This window comes from Brassica napus, chromosome C2 (genome assembly GCF_020379485.1).
Source record: "Brassica napus cultivar Da-Ae chromosome C2, Da-Ae, whole genome shotgun sequence".
NCBI classification, from domain to species: Eukaryota; Viridiplantae; Streptophyta; class Magnoliopsida; order Brassicales; family Brassicaceae; genus Brassica; species Brassica napus.
Genome location: NC_063445.1, coordinates 23,526,386 through 23,550,455, shown reverse-complemented (window position 1 = coordinate 23,550,455; position 24,070 = coordinate 23,526,386). Strand labels below are relative to the sequence as shown.

At 33.6% G+C, this 24,070-nt stretch overlaps 1 protein-coding gene and 1 long non-coding RNA gene across 2 annotated transcripts; both read right to left on the bottom strand.

Annotated features, from left to right (window-relative positions):
• Positions 1 to 4,264: 4,264 nt before the first annotated feature.
• Positions 4,265 to 8,042, bottom strand: LOC125582089. The gene is made up of 2 exons (XR_007319941.1): positions 7,328 to 8,042; positions 4,265 to 7,245 (listed from the first exon to the last, which is right to left on the bottom strand). It is a non-coding gene; the product is annotated as an uncharacterized LOC125582089 (long non-coding RNA).
• A 906-nt stretch (positions 8,043 to 8,948) lies between these two features.
• LOC125582088 (secreted RxLR effector protein 161-like) lies at positions 8,949 to 10,248 on the bottom strand. The gene has a single exon (XM_048748586.1). It carries the CDS (start codon positions 10,246 to 10,248, stop codon positions 9,439 to 9,441), a length of 810 nt encoding a protein of 269 aa, XP_048604543.1. The 3' UTR covers positions 8,949 to 9,438.
• Positions 10,249 to 24,070: the final 13,822 nt, after the last annotated feature.

Genomic DNA, 24,070 nt, shown 5'->3' with positions numbered 1-24,070 from the left:
AAACCTTTTAACGCGATGGTATTTTGAGATAACGATATCTCATCCCTGTTTTTTATACTAGTCATCAGCATATCAAATGCAAGACGGCCCCATGGGTAAGACAAAAATTCCTCGATGTCTCCAAGAAGCTCAGCATGCTCCTTCATCATTTTCATCTTTAGATTTGTTGACAGCAGCACAGATGAAACAATAGCAAGACATGCCAATTTAATCCGGATATATGGATCTGTCCGAAGCATCTTCACCGCCCTAGATACTCGCATCTCTTCCATACTGCCAAAGAGCTCTGGCCAATAAGGTTTCTCGTTGATGTTCTTCTTCTTCTTCAACTGCTGTTTTTTCGGGAGTTCACCGCAAGGAAGTCCAGTGACAATGGCGAACTCACGCAAGGAAAACCTAATAGGTTTTCCGGCAAACCGAAACCAAGCTTCATGTTTTTTTTCCACCTTAAGTTGTCGCGATAGTAGATATCTAGCAAATCTACCAGAAAAAGCAGGTTTTTCAGCTATCTCTACGAGTTTATCGAAAGATGAATCTCTCAGATACCAGATCTCATCTTCGTTCAGAGCATTAAGGATGGTGTTGATTGATAGGGAAGACTGGGAAGTCAAAACCCTAACGCCGACTGGTTCCTCTCCATCCGCGAACATCATTTGAGGTAAATCGGCTTCGGTTTCATCTGCTATGTCTTCTGGAAAATCGACTAATTTTGAAGCGACCATTACGAAGTGGGAAGTAAGAGATTTTGCAGACAGAACTAAGAAATGAGATTTTTTTTACAAAGAGACGATATATTGGAACATAGATATATGGCAAACCTCTTTGGGTTTTTGCGGTAAACAGAAAGAGTATTTGAACATTCCCGATTCTCTGCATTATCAGTACTTTCGAGATTCTTTGCATTATTAGTACTTTCGATATGTCCAACCGTCTCGTCATTCTTTTACTTCTGACGTGTCAGTTGTCGTATTATTTGATTTTCTTATGGGTATAGGGACACTTTAGGTATTACTGAAAAATGCACAGTACCTTTACCAGTTACCTAATTTACTTCTATATATTTGCTATCCAGTGCAAAAACCCTATAAAATAAAAATTACATTCATATATTTATTATTGTTATATATGATTATACTAGCTAATGATAAGACGGTGGTGTGGGTACAACTCATGTAAAGATGTCAACATAGACCGTAATCCGCATAACACCAAATAGCCCAGTAGCAGATCTAGCCATATATATATATATATATAAACCGCAATTCACACCGGGCTGGCCCGCATGGACAAAGATAAAGTCGAGTCCGTTACGGGCTGGATTACTTGGGTGCGAGTTGGCCTACTTAATGTTTCTAAAACTAGGAGTTTTGATAGAATATAACAATTATGAATAACTTGAAACAAATATGTTTTATAAATACTTTATTATCTATAATAATAAAAACTGAACTATTTAAAATAAAAATGAATAACAACAAGAACAAACAATACAGTTATGCAAACAACATAAATTAGGTTTTATGTTTCTTTTAATAACTTAAGAACTAGGTGATGACCCGCGCCCTGCGCAGGGTGAATGGATTAAAAGAGATTATAAATTTTAATCTTTAGTTACTGAAAAGGTTAAAAGAAAAAGTGGCATATTATACATTGTATAGATTAGCAGAAGTAACGTTTGATATACATATTAATGCAAAGGAAACCAATTTGGGATTGAAAGTTAACCGGAGTTTTCAGTCAAAAAAAAGTTTACTAGAATATCCGGGTAATGATAATCTTATTATGGTCGAGAAACGGTAATTTTCCTATTATCAAAGTTGTATCGTTATATTTTATTAAAATTATACTGGTTCCGGAGTACATAAAGATTGTAAAAGAATAAAATAAATTGAAGTAAATAATATTAGTTTGGAAAGAAAAAGAGAAAAAAGTAAATAATTTGAATATACAAATTTAGTGGGATGATTATGACTCAAAATACATATGAGCCTCTTTTAATTTATCTTTTATTTTAAAAAATATATTTTTAATTTATTTTTACTCTTTTACCATAAAATCTGAAATTTAATAACAATCGCATGGAGAATAAAGCTGATACTTGAACATTTAAAAGACAATAGTAAACTTAAAATAAATAGTTGTTATCAATAAAAGGCAACAATTTTATACTGAAAAAATATAACTCCATATTAAAAAGGAATATAACTAGTGTATATTTTAGTAACAAAATGAGTTTATACACATAGACAAAATATCATAAACATACCAACACAAAACTTTGGATGAGAAAGACCACGAATGATCCAATGGAAGTTGGCTAGACAAATGTAGTTACAATCATTGATCGGTTCAATCTTGGAAACAACAGATGATTTCAGATTGTATGGTAGTGTTGAAGCATAAACGACTTCCATTATATATATGTACAATACTCTTAGGTCGTTAATGAAATAGTCAACAAAGGAATGAAAATATATATCAATAAATGAAAACTACATATATGCCATAATCTAAGCTCTCGAAACAAAGACTTTCCTATATCAATATACTAATTTCTATGCTTTTCACAGTATCACAGTGAGTGATAACATCTATATATAGGATTTCCTCTTTTGCAATAAAAAATATTCAGGAATAAAATGAAGGGAATATATTACTAATCAAACGGGCAATTGACTTGCCTATAATCAAGTTGATTGTTGCTTTGATTGACTAATAGCATCTGTAGGAATATATTACATTCAATGTATATTTAGCGTGATGATCAATTCAATATTTTAAAATTGCTTGTGGTATGAGTGGTCATAGTTACCTAAATTTTATTCATATATTTAATGTTACAATAATGACAATGATTCATAATCAATGTGTGAAATGTCAGTAGGGGATCCACACTTTGACCAGATTTAAAAATAATATGGATATTTCTCTACGAAGATTAGTGTGTAGTTTGGAAATTCAAGCATAACGATATGCATGGAATTGAAACATCTATCTTATTAAATTAGAATCATCACAACTTCTTCTAGGTGGATTTTCAAGATGGACCGCATCTATCTTAATTAAATGCCTTATATATTAGCTGTAACATGTGCGACTCATCTATAATAAATTGGACCTCATATTTTATTTAAATGCCTCATCTCTTATTTCTTAGCTGTAACATGTGCGATCTCATCCCCTATATATTATTTTTGAAATATTACAACTTCTTTTTGTAGTCATGTGTCATCACTAGGATGATTCTTAGAATTATTAGAGAAATAGGTTGGTCAATCTAATTATATAATAAGCTTTTTATTAAACTAACCATAAATTCATTATTAATTTCATTAATTATTTCCTTAAATAAAGATTACGGAATTGCCTAATGTGGATAAAGTATATATGACAATTAATGATTTTGAATAATAAAGATCTGATAGAAAATATATCTTCTATCAAATTTGTTTAATTTTAAAATATTAAAATAATTTTAAAAAAACCACAATAACCATATTATAAAAATTTAGATTTTTCTGTATATGTTATATTTTGAATTTTAAAAAACGACTATAAACTACTAAAACTGTTAAAAGTCTAACATTCAAATTTTGCGATCCATGGTTTAAAATTTTTGTTATGACAAAATACAAATGATTAAAAAATTATATAAGTAAAAGTCTAATTTAATTAATCGTTAAGATTTAAAATATATATGAATATATATCATTCTAAATTAAACTATAAACCATATTGAATAAATAAATATTTTAGTTTCAAAATTTACTTTGAATAATTTTTTTTTGATAAAAGTTTTGAACTAACATTGATAAATATTTTTAAATTATCAATTACTAAAATTATTAATCCCACAATGAAAATTTTGTTATCAGTAATTTAAAGTTTTTGCTATTAAAGATACACATGCTAAAAAAAAATATGAGTAGAAAGCATCATTTAATAGACATTAATATTAAAAATATGCTATGTATGTTAATATCATTTAAATTTAATTACATATCCTATCAAAATTTTTAAAAAAAATTGTTTGGATTAATAAAATTGATTTATACGTTCGCACCAATTTAATTATATATGTAATAGTTACTAACTTTTAATTATTCAATATATATTTATTATTTCATAATATGTAAGAACATATAATACATAAAATAATTTATATATATAATGTTTATCCCGCGCAAGGCGCGAGTCTTAATCTAGTATATTTTATTAAACGTACCATAACTTAACTTATCCTAATCTCTATGTTAATAAGTTGGATTTTGAATATAAACTCAAAGAAAATTTTACGGTTAATTCACGTCTAGGCAACAATTGTTATAACAGTTACTATTTGTTTGAACAGATGCCATAATAATATTTTGTTCACGGTTAGAACCACAGATGCCATAATAATATTTTGTTCACGGTTAGAACCATGGTTAGTAATCTCGGTTCATCTCGGTAATCACCATGGTTAGTAATTTTTTTATTTCAAACTGATCAAACACAATATTTCGCTTTGGAAGTTCATATAACTATGTTAATAATTGATATCAATATCTATATTTCCGGTAATTAAAATAACAGAAACAGAAATTTTATAACAATTAAATCTTTAGTAATCTCGGTTCATCTCGGTAATCACCATGGTTAGTAATTTTTTTTATTTCAAACTGATCAAACACAATATTTCGCTTTGGAAGTTCATATAATTATGTTATTAATTGATATCAATATCTATATTTCGGTAATTAAAATAACATGAACCCAAATTTTATAACAATTAAAATCATTTCTCGAAAATCCCTTCTCCAAGACGTATCAATCATGCCTAATATCACGATCACCATATTGCGTGATTTGCTATTTATTATAGATTAGTATATTGGCTTAGGGAATATTTGTGTAGTATATTCGTTTATGAACATCGATTAATCCTCTATAGAAAGCTCAATGTATATTCTTATTTACACACCTAAAACCTCAAAATTTACTTTGCCGTAAAATATTTTATGGAAAAACCCTTTCTCCAAGTCGTTTCAATTTTGCCTAATATCTCGGTGACCATATCGCGTGATTTGGACATTATCGCCCAACAAATCATCAATACAAAATGATACTTTCAGGCAAGACAATCTTAACAAAATGTGATCTTCTATCTGATAAGATTTATCTTTCACTTTCAAGTTACGATGATTTAAGGAATATCGATGAAAAGAAGAATTTTTTTCTTAAAGGTACACATATTTATTGATTACTTTGTCCTGAATATTAAGATCTCGTTATTTTTTTTGACAGATCATGAATTATTTTGTCGTTCATTTATTATGTATCTACTTTATTAAAACAGAAGTACACATATAAAATAACCCTTAGAGTTTTCTTTTATTTACAACTAAATGCCACTGATAATTAAATGAACTAAACAATTAATAATGCTTGTCTTTTCCAAGTAATCAATGTTTTCTAAAATAATTAAAACTAACTAAAAACGACAGAAACAAATAATGTAACGACAATGCTTCTCTTTCCTAGGTAGTCAATGTTTTCTGATTTGTCCTCCAATATCATTATCAAACCATAATCCTTCCTTTAAGTTTATTTAACCTGCACCAACAGCAAAATTATGTAAACTATAATTCAACATGTTGAAAAAGATCAACTTATAACAATGATCGATTTGAATAAGCTCTTACTTCTATCTGCCAATGTGACAAACTTATTATTATATGCTAATTATACATAATTTATATGTACAATTCATTACTTTTCTATATTTCATCCCACCCAAAATCTTATACATTTAATTCTTTAGTGAACTAATTTGGCAGATCACAACTCGATGAGACCTACAATCTCGGGGGATATCACAAAATCTTAGCCTTTCCTAATTTCAAATCATAACCACAAATTTATAAAAGTCAATTAGAATATATAATTAAACATAGGGTTGTATGCTCCGAAATTTAAGCACAAAAGGTTAGCAAATCTTAGACTTTCCTATTTTGTTGGTTTAAATCATCTACGTAGAATTCGAATTGACTTTTTTATTTGTGTAAATTCTATTACTTTTACGCCTACAATTGCAGAACAAGCACAAAATCTTAGACTTTCCTATTTATATTCATAACCACTAAGTTTTAAAGTAAATTTAAATATATGATTCAACATAAAATTCGAACAAACAACTACCAAATCTTAGCATTTCCTATTTTACGGGCTTTTAACCATAACACATAATAAACAAAATATTCTACATATTTATTTAGACGGGATATGCCTTGCAAATGTGGTTAAGATATTTTCTCTACTCTAGGGTTTTGTATCTTCAATATATATTCTACTCGACATGTACTCATTTTCTACAGATTCACTTCCTTCGCACCTCACAAAAATATGTCTACTAACAAAAGTTTTCATTTGCTCAAAGATCTGAAACCATATAAGAGTGTGTGGCGTGTAAGTGAAACTGATTCACTCATGGATACAAAACCCACCTATGAAACCCGTAGAAATGGTTTTAGTTGATGAAACAGTTAGTTCTATAATCTGACTATTTTCTGTATTTTTTTAATCTATATGTTTCTGATACAATCATTTGTTGTTTTTAGGATGGTAAAATTTAGTGTATGTGCAAGAGAACTCACATTATGTGTGTTCAAGAAACCTTCTTCCTTGAAAATGGCGTGTTACGGAGAACATGATGATATCTAATACCGGTGGCAAATACAAACCATCAAAACTAAAGTATAAGATGACTATCACAAACGAGACTGATTTTACAGACTCAGACCACCATGTGATAACAGATTTTTGTCTCTAACAAGTTACGAAGAGATCTTGAAAGGAAGTCATGATACTAACTTTCTAATTGGTATATTATTTTGATATGCTATTCCTATAGATTATGTTTATCTTTTGTAAACTTCATAGTGTAACCAACGTGAGTGTTTTTATCTATGATAGATATAATAGGTAAAGCTATAGATATTGGTGGAGTTCAGATCTTCTGTCCGAATTCTCTTTTTACTCTACGTTGGTGTTTTTGTCCAGCTAAACACAGGAAAAATTCAAAATCACCACAAGAAAGTTTTATTTTAGATACCATAAATTTTGAGAGTATTTAATTCAAAGCTACCCTTGCATATTTTATTTGATAGACGTCAGAAATCTCACCGCAGATCTGAAACTCTGGTTTTATCAAAACAAAAACAAAATTGATTTTTGTCGGTTCTCTTTTCTGACCACGCAAATTTCCTTTAAAACATTGTAAAAGACTCATTAAAAAACATTCTAAAAAGAAAATTCAGATATATTTCGAAGATGTGAAATTCAATACCTTGATCCACAAATGAAACATCAGATACAATCTTTCCCCACGGAATCAGATATCCCATTAAAGAACAACTTATCTCAAGCTTTGAAACAAAGTTTCTCCATTGTAATCGCTCTTTTTTTCACAGAAAAATATAGATAGATTTTTTTTTAAAAAACTTCTCTATTCAATTTTTTTTAAATACGTACTAACGATCATAACTTGCCAGTCACAAAAACAAAGAGATTGGGTGACTTGGGCCATTTGAGCCGATATTGTTAAACAAATTATCATTAGATCAAAACAAATATGGCCCAACAAGTAATATAAGTTTGGTTTAGAATTGTTGCTGAATAAATCAAAACAATTGTAATATTATTTTTTTCTTATTTTCAATTTTGTGTTATCAATTGCACGTGTTAATTTTAAAAAAAAAATCATGACTAATAGGTTAATTATGTTACACATAATATCAAATCGTATTTACTCTTTTAAAAAAACATACTCTCATTAGTTGTCTATATGACATATACTTAAATGTATAGAGGATAATAAGGGTGTAAAAACATATAACTACATCACGAAAAAATATTTCAAAAAAAATACTCGTGCGGTCGCGCGGATCCAAGTCTAGTACATTTTAAACTAAGAAAGGAATTGATACATAAATTCTTTATATAAATTATAAATTAATCGGAGAATTAACAAAGACATAGCAAATATAAATTATGTAAACAACCTATAGTGGCCTCGTTAGATTCTTCTAATAGCTCAGACTGTAACGCCATTTGAAAATAAGAGATGAAAATGATCAAAACTTTGTTCCATTGATTCGTAACCAACATCATATGTAACACTGAATCTTGAATAAAATACGTAACATGATAATTCTGGAATTAAGACAACCCAATTTGTAATTTTAGTGGGGTTTACATCGTTTTGATATTTGTTTGATTATAACATATAGATCATCTTGTAATGTTATACCATCTAATCGATATATTTTTTATTATTGAAGGCCAGGTCATTAGTAGAGCAGAGAACATGACAAATACATGGGTTCGAGTCGCCTTGGCCATCTTCCCGCCTATAATCGTGCGTGCCCGGATGGAAGGTCTCGTGGGGATTAGTCTGGGCTTACCGTCTGGGAACCCCACGGTCATCAAAACAAAAAACAAAAACATGACAAATACATGGGAGGTAGGTATTATAGGCAAAATCCACCGTCAGAGAGAGATCATGTCAATTAATTTAAAACCATACGATATGCATGTGTATATGTATTGAAAATAAAGTTAGACCAGTGGCAGTAACTGTACATAGTCTAGTAATGTGTGGGTCTTTACAAATATGTGTATATTTTAAGGGTACTTTTTAAAACCGCTTCCCTTTTGATAACAAGGGGATCTAACTATTATAGCAAACACAAAAAAGTGAATCTATATCCCTTTAAAATTTATGAATTATCTTTAAACTTTGGAACTCAGTTCATTTTATGTTTGTTATTCTCAATATTGTTAAGTTTTTACTTGTCGAATGATAATTGAAAACAATATATTATATGTAAATAATTCAAATTATAAGAATATTGTAAAGTATATCTGCTATAGTCTCTCATTCTTTTATAATTCTTTTATTCTCTCTCTAGTTTCTCGTTTTTTTTTTGAAAATGAATGTTTTTCAATCTAGTGCATATCATTACCGAAGAAAAACTTCATGACTGTTGTGAAACTTAGGAGAATAGTTTCTTATTCTTATTAATCTTAAACATAAGGAGCCCTTTATATATAGGGAATTATACCGTCATAGAATAATGGAAAGACTAGAAAAAGAAATACAAATATGGAAAGAGTACAAATCATAAACCAAGAAGGAAAAGGCAAGGAGCTGCCGACTCTCTCTCCTCACGGCCGACTCCCTCTCTCTCTCTAAGTATAGGCCGGTTATGGAACCGGGCCGGTTATGGACATCCACAATATGGTTTATAACACTCCCCCTTGGATTTCATATCCATACAGAGATTGTAATACGCTTTGGATGTTGCCTCATTAAAACCTTACCAGGAAAACCCAATGGGACAAAACCATGGTGAAGGAAAAAGAGTACAACACGTATTACTCCCCCTGTTCTGTACCTCACTGAAGGTCTTTCAGTCGACGCATCCCAATCTGATGCGTGAGCTTTCTGAACGTGCAAGTAGGAAGCGACTTGGTGAATAGATCAGCTGAGTTGTCACTTGAACGCACTTGGACTACTTGGACCTCGCCGGCTTTCTGTAGCTTGTGCGTGGAGAAGAACTTAGGCAAGATGTGCTTCGTCCTGTCTCCTTTGATGTAGCCGTCCTTAAGCTGAGCAATGCATGCTGCATTGTCCTCATACATGATCGTTGGTGCGTCTTTCCCTTCGGTCATCCCACAATCAACTCGGATATGGTTGGTCATGGACCGTAACCATACACATTCGCGGCTGGCCTCATGAATAGCCAAGATCTCCGAATGGTTGGATGATGTGGCCGCGATGGTCTGCTTCATGGAACGCCATGATATGGCCGTACCACCATGTGTAAAAACATAGTCTATCTGAGATCGAACATTGTGTGGATCCGAGAGATAACCTGCGTCAGCAAAGCCAACTAAACCTTCTTTGCTTTGGTTAGTATAAAATAAACCCAAGTCTTTCGTTCCTTGCAGGTAACGAAGAATATGTTTAATCCCGTTCCAGTGCCTTTGGGTCGGACAAGAGCTAAACCTAGACAGTAGGTTTACGGCAAAGTATATGTCTGGTCGAGTGTGGCTGGCCAGATACATTAAAGCTCCTATGGCACTGAGATATGGAACTTCGGGACCAAGGACTTCTTCATCGTCCTTCTTAGGACCGAACGGATCCGTCTCCAGGCCTAGAGACCTCACAACCATGGGGCTAGACAATGGGTGAGAATCGGCCATATTGAAACGTTTGAGTACTTTTTCTGTATATGCCATTTGATGCACAAGGATTCCATCTCTAATGTACTCAAGCTGTAATCCCAAAAATAACTTCGTTTTTCCTAGATCTTTCATCTCGAATTCTTTCTTAAGATATTCAACTGTTTGAGAGATTTCTCCAGAGGTTCCTAGGATATTCAGATCATCAACATACACTGCTATGATCACAAAGCCCTGGCCGAATTTCTTTATGAAGATACATGGGCTGATCGGATCATTCTTATATCCTTCTTTCACTAGGTACTCACTTAGCCTATTGTACCACATTCGGCCTGATTGTTTCAATCCATAAAGCGACTTGTTCAACTTTATACAATGTTGTTCTCGAGAACTTGCTTTGTTTTTCAATTCAATACCCTCTGGTACTTTCATATATATCTCATTATCCAGTGGACCATATAAGTATGCAGTTACTATATCCATTAACCGCAAGTCTAATTTCTCTCTTATAGCCAGACTTATTAGGAATCGAAAAGTAGTAGCATCCACCACAGGGGAGTATGTCTCCTCATAATCTATTCCTGGTCTCTGTGAGAATCCTTGTGCAACAAGCCGTGCTTTGTACCTCACGACCTCACCATGTTCGTTTCTTTTCCTCACAAAGACCCACTTGTATCCAACTGGTATAACATCATAAGGTGTCTGAATTATTGGACCAAATACATCTCTGTTCTTTAAAGAGTTTAACTCCACGTTTATAGCTTCTTTCTATTTGAACCAATCTGATCGTTGAGTGAACTTTAAGATAGACGTGGGTTCATGATCCTCGTTTAAATCCATGAGTTCAAGGGCTACCTTGTATGCAAATATATCATCAATGTCGACATTCTTTATGTTTCATTGTATCCCAGATAAGACATAATTGATTGAGATCTCATTGTTATCAGGACCTTCAGTACCTTGAAGCTTGGCGTCCCAAGCATCATTAGTAGGCACATTAGGTTCATCGGCCCTGTCTAAGGCCTTAGGTTCGGTCACGGCCATCTCTAGGGTTTCAGGATCGGCCACGGCCATGCCTAGGGTTTCAGCCTCGGATGCACCTTTCTTTGTTTTCCGAGGGTTCTTATCTTTGGAACCTATTGGTCTACCACGTTTCAAACGTTGTCTAGACTTTGTAGCAACTTGATTGTGTCCCTCTTGAACATCAATACGAATTGGTGCATTAACACCTGGTATATATGACTTTGTTACTCTTTTCGGGTCAGCAAAGGAATCTGACAATTGAATAGCTAGCTTTTGTAAATGTATTATCTTTTGGACTTCTAAATCACATTCTTGAGTCCGAAGATCTTGCCAAGATAAGAATGTTTGATTCCATGTAATTTCTTTTACCAGCTTATTGTTCTCTCCCCCAAATGTTGGATGGTCGGATTCATCAAAGTGACAATCCGCATACCTGGCCTTAAACAAATCACCCGTAGTTGGCTCAAGGTACTTAATAATCGTGGGAGAATCATATCCAACATATATCCCCATCCTCCTTTGAGGTTCCATCTTTGTTCTCTGTGGTGGTGCAATTGGTATATAGACGACACATCCAAATGTTTTAAGATGGGATATGTCTGGCTCGTGACCCGTGAGCAATTGTGATGGGGAATATCTATGTTCACTTGATGGTCTGATGCGTATGAGTTCAGCCGCATGTAGAACCACATGTCCCCAAGCTGAGACCGGAAGTTTTGACCTCATAAGCAATGGTCTAGCTATTAGTTGTATACGTTTAATAAATGATTCGGTCAAGCCATTTTGTGTATGTACATGTGCCACAGAGTGTTCCACACTTACCCCCATGGACATACAGTGATCATTAAACGCTTGGGACGTGAATTCACCAGCATTATCAAGACGTATAGTCTTTAAAGGAAGTCTGGAAAGTGAGCTCTTAAACGAATTATATGAGCAAGTAACCTCGTAAACGCCAAGTTGCGGGTTGATAAGAGACAGATGTGCGACCATCTCGTGGACGCATCTATAAGGACCATGTAATATCTAAACGTCCCACAAGGTGGGTATATTGGTCCACAGATGTCTCCTTGTATTCTTTCCAGAAAGTTTATTGTTTCCTTAGTCACTTTAACTGGTGATGGCCTAACAATGAGTTTCCCTTGTGAACATGCTACACACGTTAGATTCTTAGGAACAACTCGTTTTTCTTTCAATGTATGGCCATTAGTGTTCAGTATCAACTCTCGCATCTTGCTCGAACCAGGATGGCCGAGCCGGTCGTGCCAAAAAGTAAAATTCTCGGTGGCCGCTCTGTTTAATGTGGCATTGGCTTCTATCATACCGACTTTAGCATAGTAAAGGCCAGTAGAGAGCGCATGTATAGTCTCTAAGACTTTCTTATGGCCTTGGCCGATTTCTATGATCTTAAGGAACTCTTTGTTTCCTTCGCCCTTAGTCTCAATATGGAAGCCATTCATTCGGATATCTTTAAAGCTCAATAGGCTTCTCTTAGAGCTGGGTGAATACAGTGCATCAGATATCTCTAGATGCGTACCCTTAGGCAACAAGATATTGGCCTGGCCGTAGCCTTCTATTAGGCTGGCTATACCCGCAATGGTATTTATATTGGCGTTTTTAAAAGTTAGATTTATGAAGTATCTTTTGTCTCTTAAGATCGTGTGGCTTGACCCACTGTCCACCACAAATATATCCATATCATCGTTCATTCTTCAAAACAAGATTTATAGAATGATACTTTAGAGACTTCATAAAAAAATCAATCATTCATTAAGTTTAATAAAACAAGTTTAAAGAAAACAAAACATAGAAAGCACAAAAGTAAAGAACACAAAAGTTTAGATGTCGAATTCACCTTCATTCTTTTAGACAATCTGAAGTTTCATAATCCATAAGATCGTCTCGTTCATGATTGAAATCATCTTCACCATCTTGATAGGTCATATGGACTTCAGGATTCTTCCCTTTCAAACTCTCTTGATAGAGGTCAACAAGATGTTTGAGAGTCCTACATGTCTTAGCCCAATGGTTACTCATACCACATCTATGGCACACGGATTTGGTCGAGTTTTGTGGCTTAAAAGAAGTACCACGGCCTCGGCCATGACCTCGGCCAAACGAGTTTCCTTGGCCACGGCCATAAGAGTTATAGTTGCCTCGGCCTCGACCAAAAGAATTTTGGCCACGACCACGTCCTTGCCATCTCCCACGGCCACGGCCGTGTTGGCCATTGCTCTGGACGTGATTCGATTCTTTCTTAGGCTCTACAGCCGCATGTGCCTCAGGTAATGGGGTTGATCCAAGAGGTCTCAATTCACTGTTTCTCATCAACAACTCATTGTTTTGCTCAGTGAGCAATAGAGAAGAGATCAGATTAGCATAAGTCGTGAAGCCCTTCTCACGGCACTGTTGTTGTAACAACACATTGCTTGTGTGGAAGGTGGAAAAGGTTTTCTCAATCATATCCTTATATGTTATATCCTCACCACACAGTTTCAATTTAGAAACTATCTTAAATAGGGCGGAGTTATACTCATCCACGGACTTATAGTCCTAGATTCTGAGATTCTCCAATCATACATAGCCTTTGGTAATAACACTGTTCTTTGGTGATCATATCTTGCTTTCAATTTTGTCCAAAGGTCTAGAGGATTCTCAATAGTCAAATACTGATCTTTGAGACTCTCAATAAGATGATGACATATAATCAATATAGCTCTATATCTATCTTTCTCACTTGCATTATTGTCCTCAGTGATACATTCACCGAGTCCCTTGGATTTCAGGATAATCTTAGTATCCAATGCCCATTGCATGTAATTATCTCTCGGGAGATTTAGGGCAGCAAAATCCAAGTTGTTGATTTTCGACATCTGAAATAATATATTTCATTCTTTAGATCTTTAAGATTATAATGTTCTTATGATGCATACAAGACAATCGGATATGATGCAAATCAGTTAATTCGGATATGATGCAAAACAAGCCGCACGGCCAAGACATGGTATGTTCAATCTTAGCATTCGGTTTCTATATGCTCATTATGCAATTGGTTCATATGGTAATGATGCAAACGATCCATTCGGTTATAATGCAAACAAGCCGCACGCCCAAGACAAAATATGTTCAATCTTAGCATTCGGTTTCTATATGTTTATGCGGTTATATTATGCAATCCTAGCAAATGGTTTCTAAGTGTTTCAATATGTAATCGCAATCAAACAATCAAGCAATGCATCATATTCAATCAATCAATGCGATTAGGGTTTTTAATATAAACAAGGCCGGTCGGTTTTAACCAAGTCTAGAACAGGATGAGAACTAATTAATCGGATTCAAGCAAGCAACTTCAATTCATTCAATCGGTTGTATTCAATTTAATCAATCACATTCGAGTATGAATTTAGCAAGCCTAGCAAACGGTTCTATGTGATCATATTCATAACATATTCAATCAATCAATCAATTCGATTTCAAGTTAGGGTTTGCTCAATTTCATGCATGATATGCAATATGCATATATGCGGCTAAGGTCTAAGGTATTAGGGTTTCAATTCAAATCAAGCAATCAAATTCGATTTCAGGTATTAGGGTTTTGATCTATTACCTTAGGGTTTCGATTATTAGGGTTTCAGTTTTACCTTAACCTCAAGTCGGGTTGAATGGACCACCAATTAGAGAAGGGCCGTGAACTGAACGTTGAGATCGAGTCGCGAACGGATTGCTTGCTGATCGTCGCGAGCTGGAACTGATCGGGTCGCGAGCTAGAACTAATCGAGTTGCAAACTGTAACGAGCTGAGATCGTTTGTTGCGAGCTGAGATGGGTTGCGAACTGTGTGTGCTGATATCGGGCCGCGATCGTGCTGAGTATCGAGCTGGCTGCTTATCGGGTTGCGAATAAACTTGGATCGGGAACGGGTTGAATACGAGTTGACAGGTTCTCGATCGGGATTAGGGTTTCGCGATCGGGATGGAGGTTCGCCAAGGGTTGGGGTTTTTGAGTTGGGTTGTTTAGCTTAGGGTTTAGAGATTCGTGCTGATAACGTGTTGTGAAACTTAGGAGAATATTTTCTTATTCTTATTAATCTTAAACATAAGGAGTCCTTTATATATAGGGAATTACACCGTCATAGAATAATGGAAAGACAAGAAAAGAAAATACAAATATGGAAAGAGTACAAATCATAAACCAAGAAGTAAAAGGCAAGGAGCTGCCGACTCTCTCTCCTCGCGGCCGACTCTCTCTCTCTCTCTCTCTCTCTCTCTCTCTCTCTCTCTCTCTCTCTCTCTCTCTCTCTCTAAGTATGAGCCGGTTATGGAACCGGACCGGTTATGGACATCCACAATATGGTTTATAACAAGGGAAAATTGCCAAATATGACTCACAACTTGATTTCAAACACAAAAGTAAACCCAAACTTGAATCAAATGCAAAAGTAACCTAAAAGGCTATTGAAATTACAACCACCCCTTGTGAACAAACAAAAAAACCGAAATTTTTTTACGTTTCTAACCCCCGTAAGTCGTCTGCCCATATATAATCAAGTTCTATAGCCGTGATAGAATCGGGATTTGCTAAGGAGATTTGCTCGAGATATGATGGCAGACGCGAATACCCATCTTCTGCTGATCCTCTCACCAATGTTTGTGCATATAAAAGTGCTCTGTATGAAGTGGTGTAATCAAGCGTCATGCCAAACATGTTCTTCATTGCATCAGTGATATGCTGCGGATTCAACCCATCAATGATTCCAACACGATCAATGAAAAGCCTACCAACATACTTCGGAGTACAGTGTCTCCGCTGAGCGAGTCGGTCTCCCACTAGGCATGTATGTTTTTCCACATACTTTGTTACCCAAAACGTGTTTGTTCCATGTTTCACACTCGCTCTGACCTTCCATTGACAACCACTAACCGGACATGTTGTCACAAGGAGAGTTTTCGTTGACTTGTATATTCTGAAGGAGAACCTAAACCTCACTGCTGTCAACCGCAGCTCTGAAAGCAGTGCATCCTTGCTAACAAAACTCTGGTTGACATAGATACTGTTACCATTCGATCTTCCTCCTTAAATCTTTTTGATATCTTCAAAATACATATCATCATCTTCCTCATCCTCATCTTCAACCTTTCCATAAACACTGTAATCCTCACCATTCTCATCCGCTTCAGCAACAATAGAGATACCAGCATCTTCCTCCCCATCGTCCTCCTCCCCATCATGATTTTCATCTTCAACCAAATCATCATCATCATCTTCAAAACATTCATCAGCTTCATCATCTTCTTCCCTGAACTCTGAAACCGTTTCCACCTTGCTACGGCTTGATACAAAAAGCCGTACTCCATGTATTTTGGTTATCTCGAGCAAGTTTTGAACTTGTCTATCACTTGTAACATAAATAGGAGGGGTGTCTGGAGCCTGCATCATTTCTGCTGGTAATGAGTAGGTTATCTCCACAGATTCTGTGCTCATGTCCAGGTTATAATCTTCTTGAGCCATTGCAAGAAGTTCAGCATGTGTCGAACCTTCCCCCAAAAAAATGATTCTCGCACCTTTGACATTATCAACCACAAAATCCCAACGACAATCTTTCAACAACCATTCTCCATACATTGCATGTAACTGACGCATCATCTACAAAAATTTAAAATAAAACACATTAGTAAACATAGAGAAAATGAAAGTTTACTAAACATTGACGCAGACGACATACCAGTAAGTCGACTGGAAGACTTACCAGTAAGTCGTCCAAACAGGTCATTTTTGCAATTGAATTTTAAATAGGACGACTTACAAGTAAGTCGTCCAGCTTTGTTTGTTAAAAAAAAAACCTAGACGACTTACCAGTAAGTCGTCTAGGATAAACGAGTTAGTTTTGCATTTGACCGAATTGTGTCAGATTTGACTTCTTTTGGACGACTTACCAGTAAGTCGTCTTCGGGAAAACAAAAATTTTTAATATTATATTAAAGCTAGACGACTTATTTGTAAGTCTTCTTAGGTTAGTTTGCAATTCGAAAAAGAAACTTAAATATTTAACTTTACCCAGGCGACTTACTTGAAAGTCGTCCAGGCAGACGACGTACGAGAAAGTTGTACGAGATAAGCAAAGTTTGACCATAATCTAGGAAATAAATGTGGACGACTTTCCTTATCCTGGACGACTTTCAAGTAAGTCGTCTTACTTGACGACTTCCGCGTAATTCGTCTGGGAAAAGTTAAATATTTAAATTTTATTTTCCAATTGCAAAAGTAACTTGAGACGACTTACAGATAAGTCGTCCAGATTTAATAAAATATTGAAATTTTTGTTTTCCCGGAGACGACTTACTGGTAAGTCGTCCAGGAAAAGTCAAATATCTGACACAATTCGGTCAAATGCAAAACTAACCCATTTATCCTAGACGACTTATCAGTAAATCGTCTAGGATATTCTCTAGATTTTTTTTTAACAAACAAAGATGACGACTTAAAAGTAAGTCGTCCGTTTGACCAGAAGACTTACCCGTAAGTCTTCTACAGCCAGACTACTTATGGGTAAATCTTCTACACGAACAGACCTGGAAAAAAATTCAATTTCATACCTTAAACTAGTGAGATGACTTCCTTAGCACGCAGAGTCTTCTTCAACCACTCAGAATCTCAAACGAAAGTAACCCACCAAGAATAGTATGCTTGAATGGCTCTATCAACCATAAAAAAATTTGAGCTTGTGTTTTTTGGATGAATATGGAGGCAAAGTGAAAGAGATGTTGTTTTTAGTTCATAACAAGTGAGAAAGAGAGAGTGTAAATCTATTTTAGGTGCATTAAGAGCTTCAAATTGGTTGTTCATGGTGGTTGGGGTACTGATGACAATGGCAATCTTGTAATTACTTGAAGATGATGAGGGTGAGAGAGTAAAAATGTCATTTTCGGAAAAAAAAAATAAAAAAAATTTGATGGCATTTTCGCGAATATTATGAACTTGTAGGGTGAATAGGACAAAAAAAATCCAAGAAAGGCATGGATTAGATTTAGATTTGACTTTGAGTTTTGAGTCGATCTTGCAAAAAGCACTTATAACAATGACTTAATATTTTTATAAATCACACTCATACGACATTCATAGCATAAAAACTATATACCCTATTTTAAACATCCCGCAAAATATAAATCGCAACTTGCGACGGGCCGGCTTGCACTGTCCATAGAAAGTTGAACCACCTACGGGTGAACTATTTGGGCACGAATTGGCCTGTTTGACATCTGTAAGTTCTAGGGTTGAAGTTTAAGCAGAGTAAGATTATCAATCCAAGAACATACAATAGATGGCTTGTAAGTTGCCGAACCCACCGGTTAAGGTTAATTCAGAGTTTGGTCCTGTTATGGATGTTCTTTTAAGGAGTATCTCAAGAACAATGAATCTAGGTGTTGATTAAAATACGCTTTGATTTGAAGTGTGTTTCTTCCGGAACAATTCTTGTCTCTAGAGCATGTGTCATGTCCCTATGATACTTGCTTGCTTAAATAGAGGAACCGAAGTAATAAAAAGGGTGCATTGAATTTGAATCACAAGTTAAAAAACCAAATAGCTAGAGAAGAGGTTTATTACTCGCAGAACAAAACCTTAACAGCCGGCACAGTGCCCCAGACCACCACAACGACCACCTACAAAAGGACCTCCAAAAGGCCAACGACCTCTACCGCGACCATGGAATCCTAAAGGACCACCCCTAAAACGACCAGGGGCAAAACCGAAACGATCTTCACTATCCTTTTCATCAGATTTCTCGGTAGAATCAACACTAGTGCCCTCCATTTTCTGCTCAGGTTTTTCACCTTGGTCACTTTCCTCATCATCTGATGAATCTGAACTAGTAGCCAGAGTTTCCTTCTCATCTTCTGAAGCATTTTCTGATTCGGAGGAAGAAGAAACTTTAGCAACCGGCTTAGCACTTGCGACAGGTTTCTCCACAGAATCCTCGTCAGAAGAAGATGATTCATCCTCAGATGAACTGATCTCAGCCTTGGCCTTTAAAAACTTATTGACATGAAGTCCCTTACCTTCCACTGAGATCAATAGATCCAACTTTGTCACCAACAAATCAAATTTTGATTCCATCCGCTTTAGATGATCAAACAATCTTTCCGTTGTGTCAACCACGTCTTTCGATCTGCTTCTTCAGATTTGTTTTGGTCTCCAAATCATCATCTTCAGGCTCTCTCTTAACTTTCTTCAAAGGCTTCGTGGCCTTAAGCACAACAGCAGGAGCTGCTTCACCAGATTTCATGCTAGACTTACCCATGGAGAAGACAAGAAGAGCGATTGTATAGACGAAAACCCTAGACTGCTGTTTAAGTTATATATTTAGGTTAAACAGTAGGAAAAAACCGAAACTAATTCACAAATACGATTTTTTTTTGTTAACCCTAAAATGGGCCTGGGCCTCAGATTATAACCGTTTCCTTGACCGACTATATCAGAATGATATCCCTATATATTATTCGTGAAACATTACGACTTATTTTTGTAATCATATGTCATTACTAAGATGGTTTTTAGAATTATTAGAGAAATAGGTTGGTCCATCTAATTACATAATAAGCTTTTTATTAAACTAACCATAAATTCATTATTAATGTCATTTATTATTTCCTTAAATAAAGATTACGGAATTGCCTAATGTGGGTAAAGTATAACAATTAATGATTTTGAATAATAAAGATCTGATAAAAAAATGTATCTTCTATCAAATTTGTTTAATTTAAAACTATTAAAATAATTTAAAAAAAAACACAATAACCATATTATACAAATTTAGATTTTTCTGTATATTTTATATTTTGAATTTTAAAAAATGAATATAAATTACTAAAACTGTTAAAAGTCTCACATTTAAATTTTTTCGATCCATGGTTTAAAATTTTTGTTATGACAAAATACAATGATTACAAAATCATATAAATAAAAGTCTAATTTAATTAATCATTAAGATTTAAAATATATATGTATATATATCATTCTAAATTAAACTATAAACCATATTGAATAAATAAATATTTTAGTTTCAAAATTTACTTTGAATAATTTTTTTTTGATAAAAGTTTTGAACTAACATTGATAAATTTTTTTAAATTATCAATTACTAAAATTATTAATCCCACAATGAAAATTTTGTTATCAGTAATTTAAAGTTTTTGCTATTAAAAATACACATGATAAAAAAAACATATGAGTAGAAAGCATCATTTAAAAAAAAATAGACATTAATATTAAAAATATACTATGTATCTTAATATCATTTAAATTTAGTTACATATCCTATCAAACTTTTTTTAAAAAAATGTTTGGATTAATAAAATTGATTTATACGTTTGCGCCAATTTAATTATATATGTAATAGTTACTGACTTTTAATTATTCAATATATATTTATTATTTCATAATATGTAAGAACATATAATACATAAAATAATTTATATATATAATGTTTATCTCGCGCAAGGCGCGGGTGTTAATCTAGTAAGTTATGAAAGATAAAAGAGATGGGAAACAGGTAAAAAAAACAAAAAAAATCGTGAACGGGCACGTCCACCTGTGATTCGTTAATTGGACTTCATGTTCATTAACTTAAATCAATATATGTTGATCTTTTATATTGATAAAATATAAATAAAAAATCTATTTTAAAGTATATTATTTTGTTTGAATTGGTCAAAACAATAATAATTTTACTCTTTAATTTCTTAGTCAAAATTTGGAATAAATTCACATACTAATTGACAAGAATTAAATTCTCCATTAGTGCAACATGGAGGTTTAATTTTTGTGTTGAAAAAATAAAATTTGTGCTTCTCATTATTTTTCTATAAAAGGACTTGCAGGCATTATAGAAAATATATAGACTTTCAACAACAACAAATCATTTTCTCCTACTTTGAATAGTTATGTTAATATATTTTTTTATTTTGAGTCTGAGAGTACATCACAAAATTAGGTTCGATAGATTCTGTTTTTCGGTGATGGTAAACAGAAACAATGCTGCAGTTGTATCCTGGGAAGCTGAGCGCTATGAAACTGTCACACTACGGGGCGTTTAAAGATTTAAGGAAATAGATTAACCATCTCGACTCTGCAATTTTTCTTTATTTTTATATTTCGGTATTGTAATTTTAATTTATGTTATTATTATTCTTTACAAATATCAGTTGTCCTATGGTAGTAAAATAAAATTCATACACTTTTAAATCTTTAAATATTGTTTATGTTTTGCACTAACAATACTAATAAATAAGGTTCCTATGCTCTTAAATCTAAAAATAATAAAAAGAGAATATCCTCAATATTTAGCCTGTCCACGTAGGCAGATTAAATCAACCAATGAGGAAGTTTAATTTTGCCATATCACCATTGCTGATATAGAATAAACTTTCGTGTGGGTTTATGAAAATTATCAGCCTGGCCCACCTCACCCAGCCCATGAAGAGGAAAAACAGAGAAACCTGTATCGTTGTTTCAAGCTTCGAGTCTCTTGACTCTTCCACTTCGTCTTCTGCGATTTGATTTGTTTTTGCATAACCTTCTCAATCATTAGATGATCTTAAAACCATCCTTGAATGTTTCTTTCTTCACCTCCCTTGATCCTTCTCTTATATAAATATATGTCAACTTGTACCTAACTCCAGGAATATCTCCCACAGTACTAAATGGATCCTCTAGCCCCTATCCGAACTACCCAAAACCGAACTGAACCGAACCGAAAATAGGTCAAGTACTAAATGGATCCTCTAGCCCCTATCCGAACTACCCAAAACCCGAAATACCCGAACCGAACCGAACCGATATCCGAAATGCCCAAGCCTAGTTGTCAAGGTTTCTGATGTTTCAATTTCAACTCTCTACAAGGGAAAGGAGCAGCCAAAGTCTTAAAAAAAGCTTCAAGCTTTTGAATATGATTTTGATGTCATAAGTACTTATAGGTTGTTTGGTTAAAATAACTCATATGTTCTGTACTACTTTATGATTCAAGAACTGTGTGTGTTTAACTTCTTCTCGATGAGTTTTTGAGTGTAGTCTGTACCTTATACTGTTATTCGCTTTTCTTGAATCATTTTCCTCATGTGTCAACGATATAGTAGATATTATGTTTTCGACTTGCACAACAAATAGCAACGTCGTAAGTGAGCAATAACAATAAGACACCAAATGACATGTCATGTTGTGTTTCTAAATATGGTGAGATTAGATAGTTTTTATTATTTACGGTTACGGAGTAAAGTTCAATGAATATTTACTTGACCATTACTTATCAAGTTGTAATAAAAAATAATTGTTCCCCCATTTCCAAATAAGAAACTAATTATGTCCTTTTATAAGAAAAAACTAATTATATTCAACAAAAATATATTAAATTGCATATAATATACTAATAATTTAAGAAGTTACAGCATACCTTTCATGTTAACATACTTTTACCTATTTGTATCTTCTTTTGTGACCTCGGTGAATGCTATAAGTTATAACAAACCTTTCATGTTATTTACGTTAAGTCTTACTAACATTACAATTTCTCATGTTAACATTGAACTCTTTCAGGAAATTTATCAGTTAAATTTGTGTTGATTAGTGTCTGCTGATTCAACCTGATTAGCCAAATGATCAATAAATGTTATTTTCACTTAGTGTGACGTTTGACCTCTATAATATGCAAACCTACTCTATAATATGCAAATCCTTTGTCAACTATGATGTTAACATTTTAGCAAAAAAAACTATGATGATCTCAAGCATGTTTTAGTTTTAGTCGAGTCAATGGATTAGGTTAATCGATTGAGATATAATTTTACTCATTGAAAGGAATCATCACTATTTAAAATATTATATTGACTTGAAGAAATATTAGACCATAGAAGAATAGTTTTAGTGATTTTTATGGTTTTAGCTTTCGGATTTCTCTATCAAAGAATGGTAGAATATCAAAGTTTTAAGGTGAAAACAGATCAAATTTAAACAAGCTCCTCCACTGAAAAGTCATATGGACAGAACCGTTTTGGACGTAGAGTATATACCTCATAAAATTTTAAACTTAAAATACATAAACATAGAGTTTTCAATCTGTTTAGTAAATTTATTTTACTAATTGTCTGTGATCCCCAAAATTTGAGAATCACCCTGTATATAGAGTATGGAGTGATGAGGACTAAATCCTATTGGTATAGTCTTTTGTAGAATTCGTTACTAAAGCTATAGCGACAATCAATAGAAGCAGTATACTCCATTTCACTAGAAAAATAAAGTAAATCAGACTATCACTAATTTTCCATACAAATAAATAAGTTTAAACCAAAGTAAATTTTAAAATAATGACAGTCTCAATTTTGGTAAAAAAATATTGTACCTAAATTTAAAGGGTGAAAATAAAAATGATATTTCAAAGAATAAGAATCATTGAATAACTATTGTAGGTCATATATATAAGTATTCGAATTCAAATTATTTGGCTTTCAAACTTACAGGTTAAATTTGATTTCTAGAATTATAAATTAACTGTATTACTGATTAATATGCAAAGTTACATGTCATGTTAGAAACGCGTCTAAAGAATGCAGTCTTTATAATCTTACTTATTCACAATTATTGATCATGTCAATTATTTATATTTTTTTATCATTTTAAAATTACTAGATTATTATTCATCTCTCAATAAAAAATATTAGTCTATATTAATAAAAAAATCATCATATATTTTTTAACAAATCATATTTATATTAAAATAAAATTTTATCAAATATTTATTGTGATATTTAGAATCTGAATATTATATTTTAGTA

Bases quoted from the DNA above. Each gene is read 5' to 3' on its own strand.
- LOC125582088 (XM_048748586.1), bottom strand. From the start codon at position 10,248: ATGGCCGATTCTCACCCATTGTCTAGCCCCATGGTTGTGAGGTCTCTA.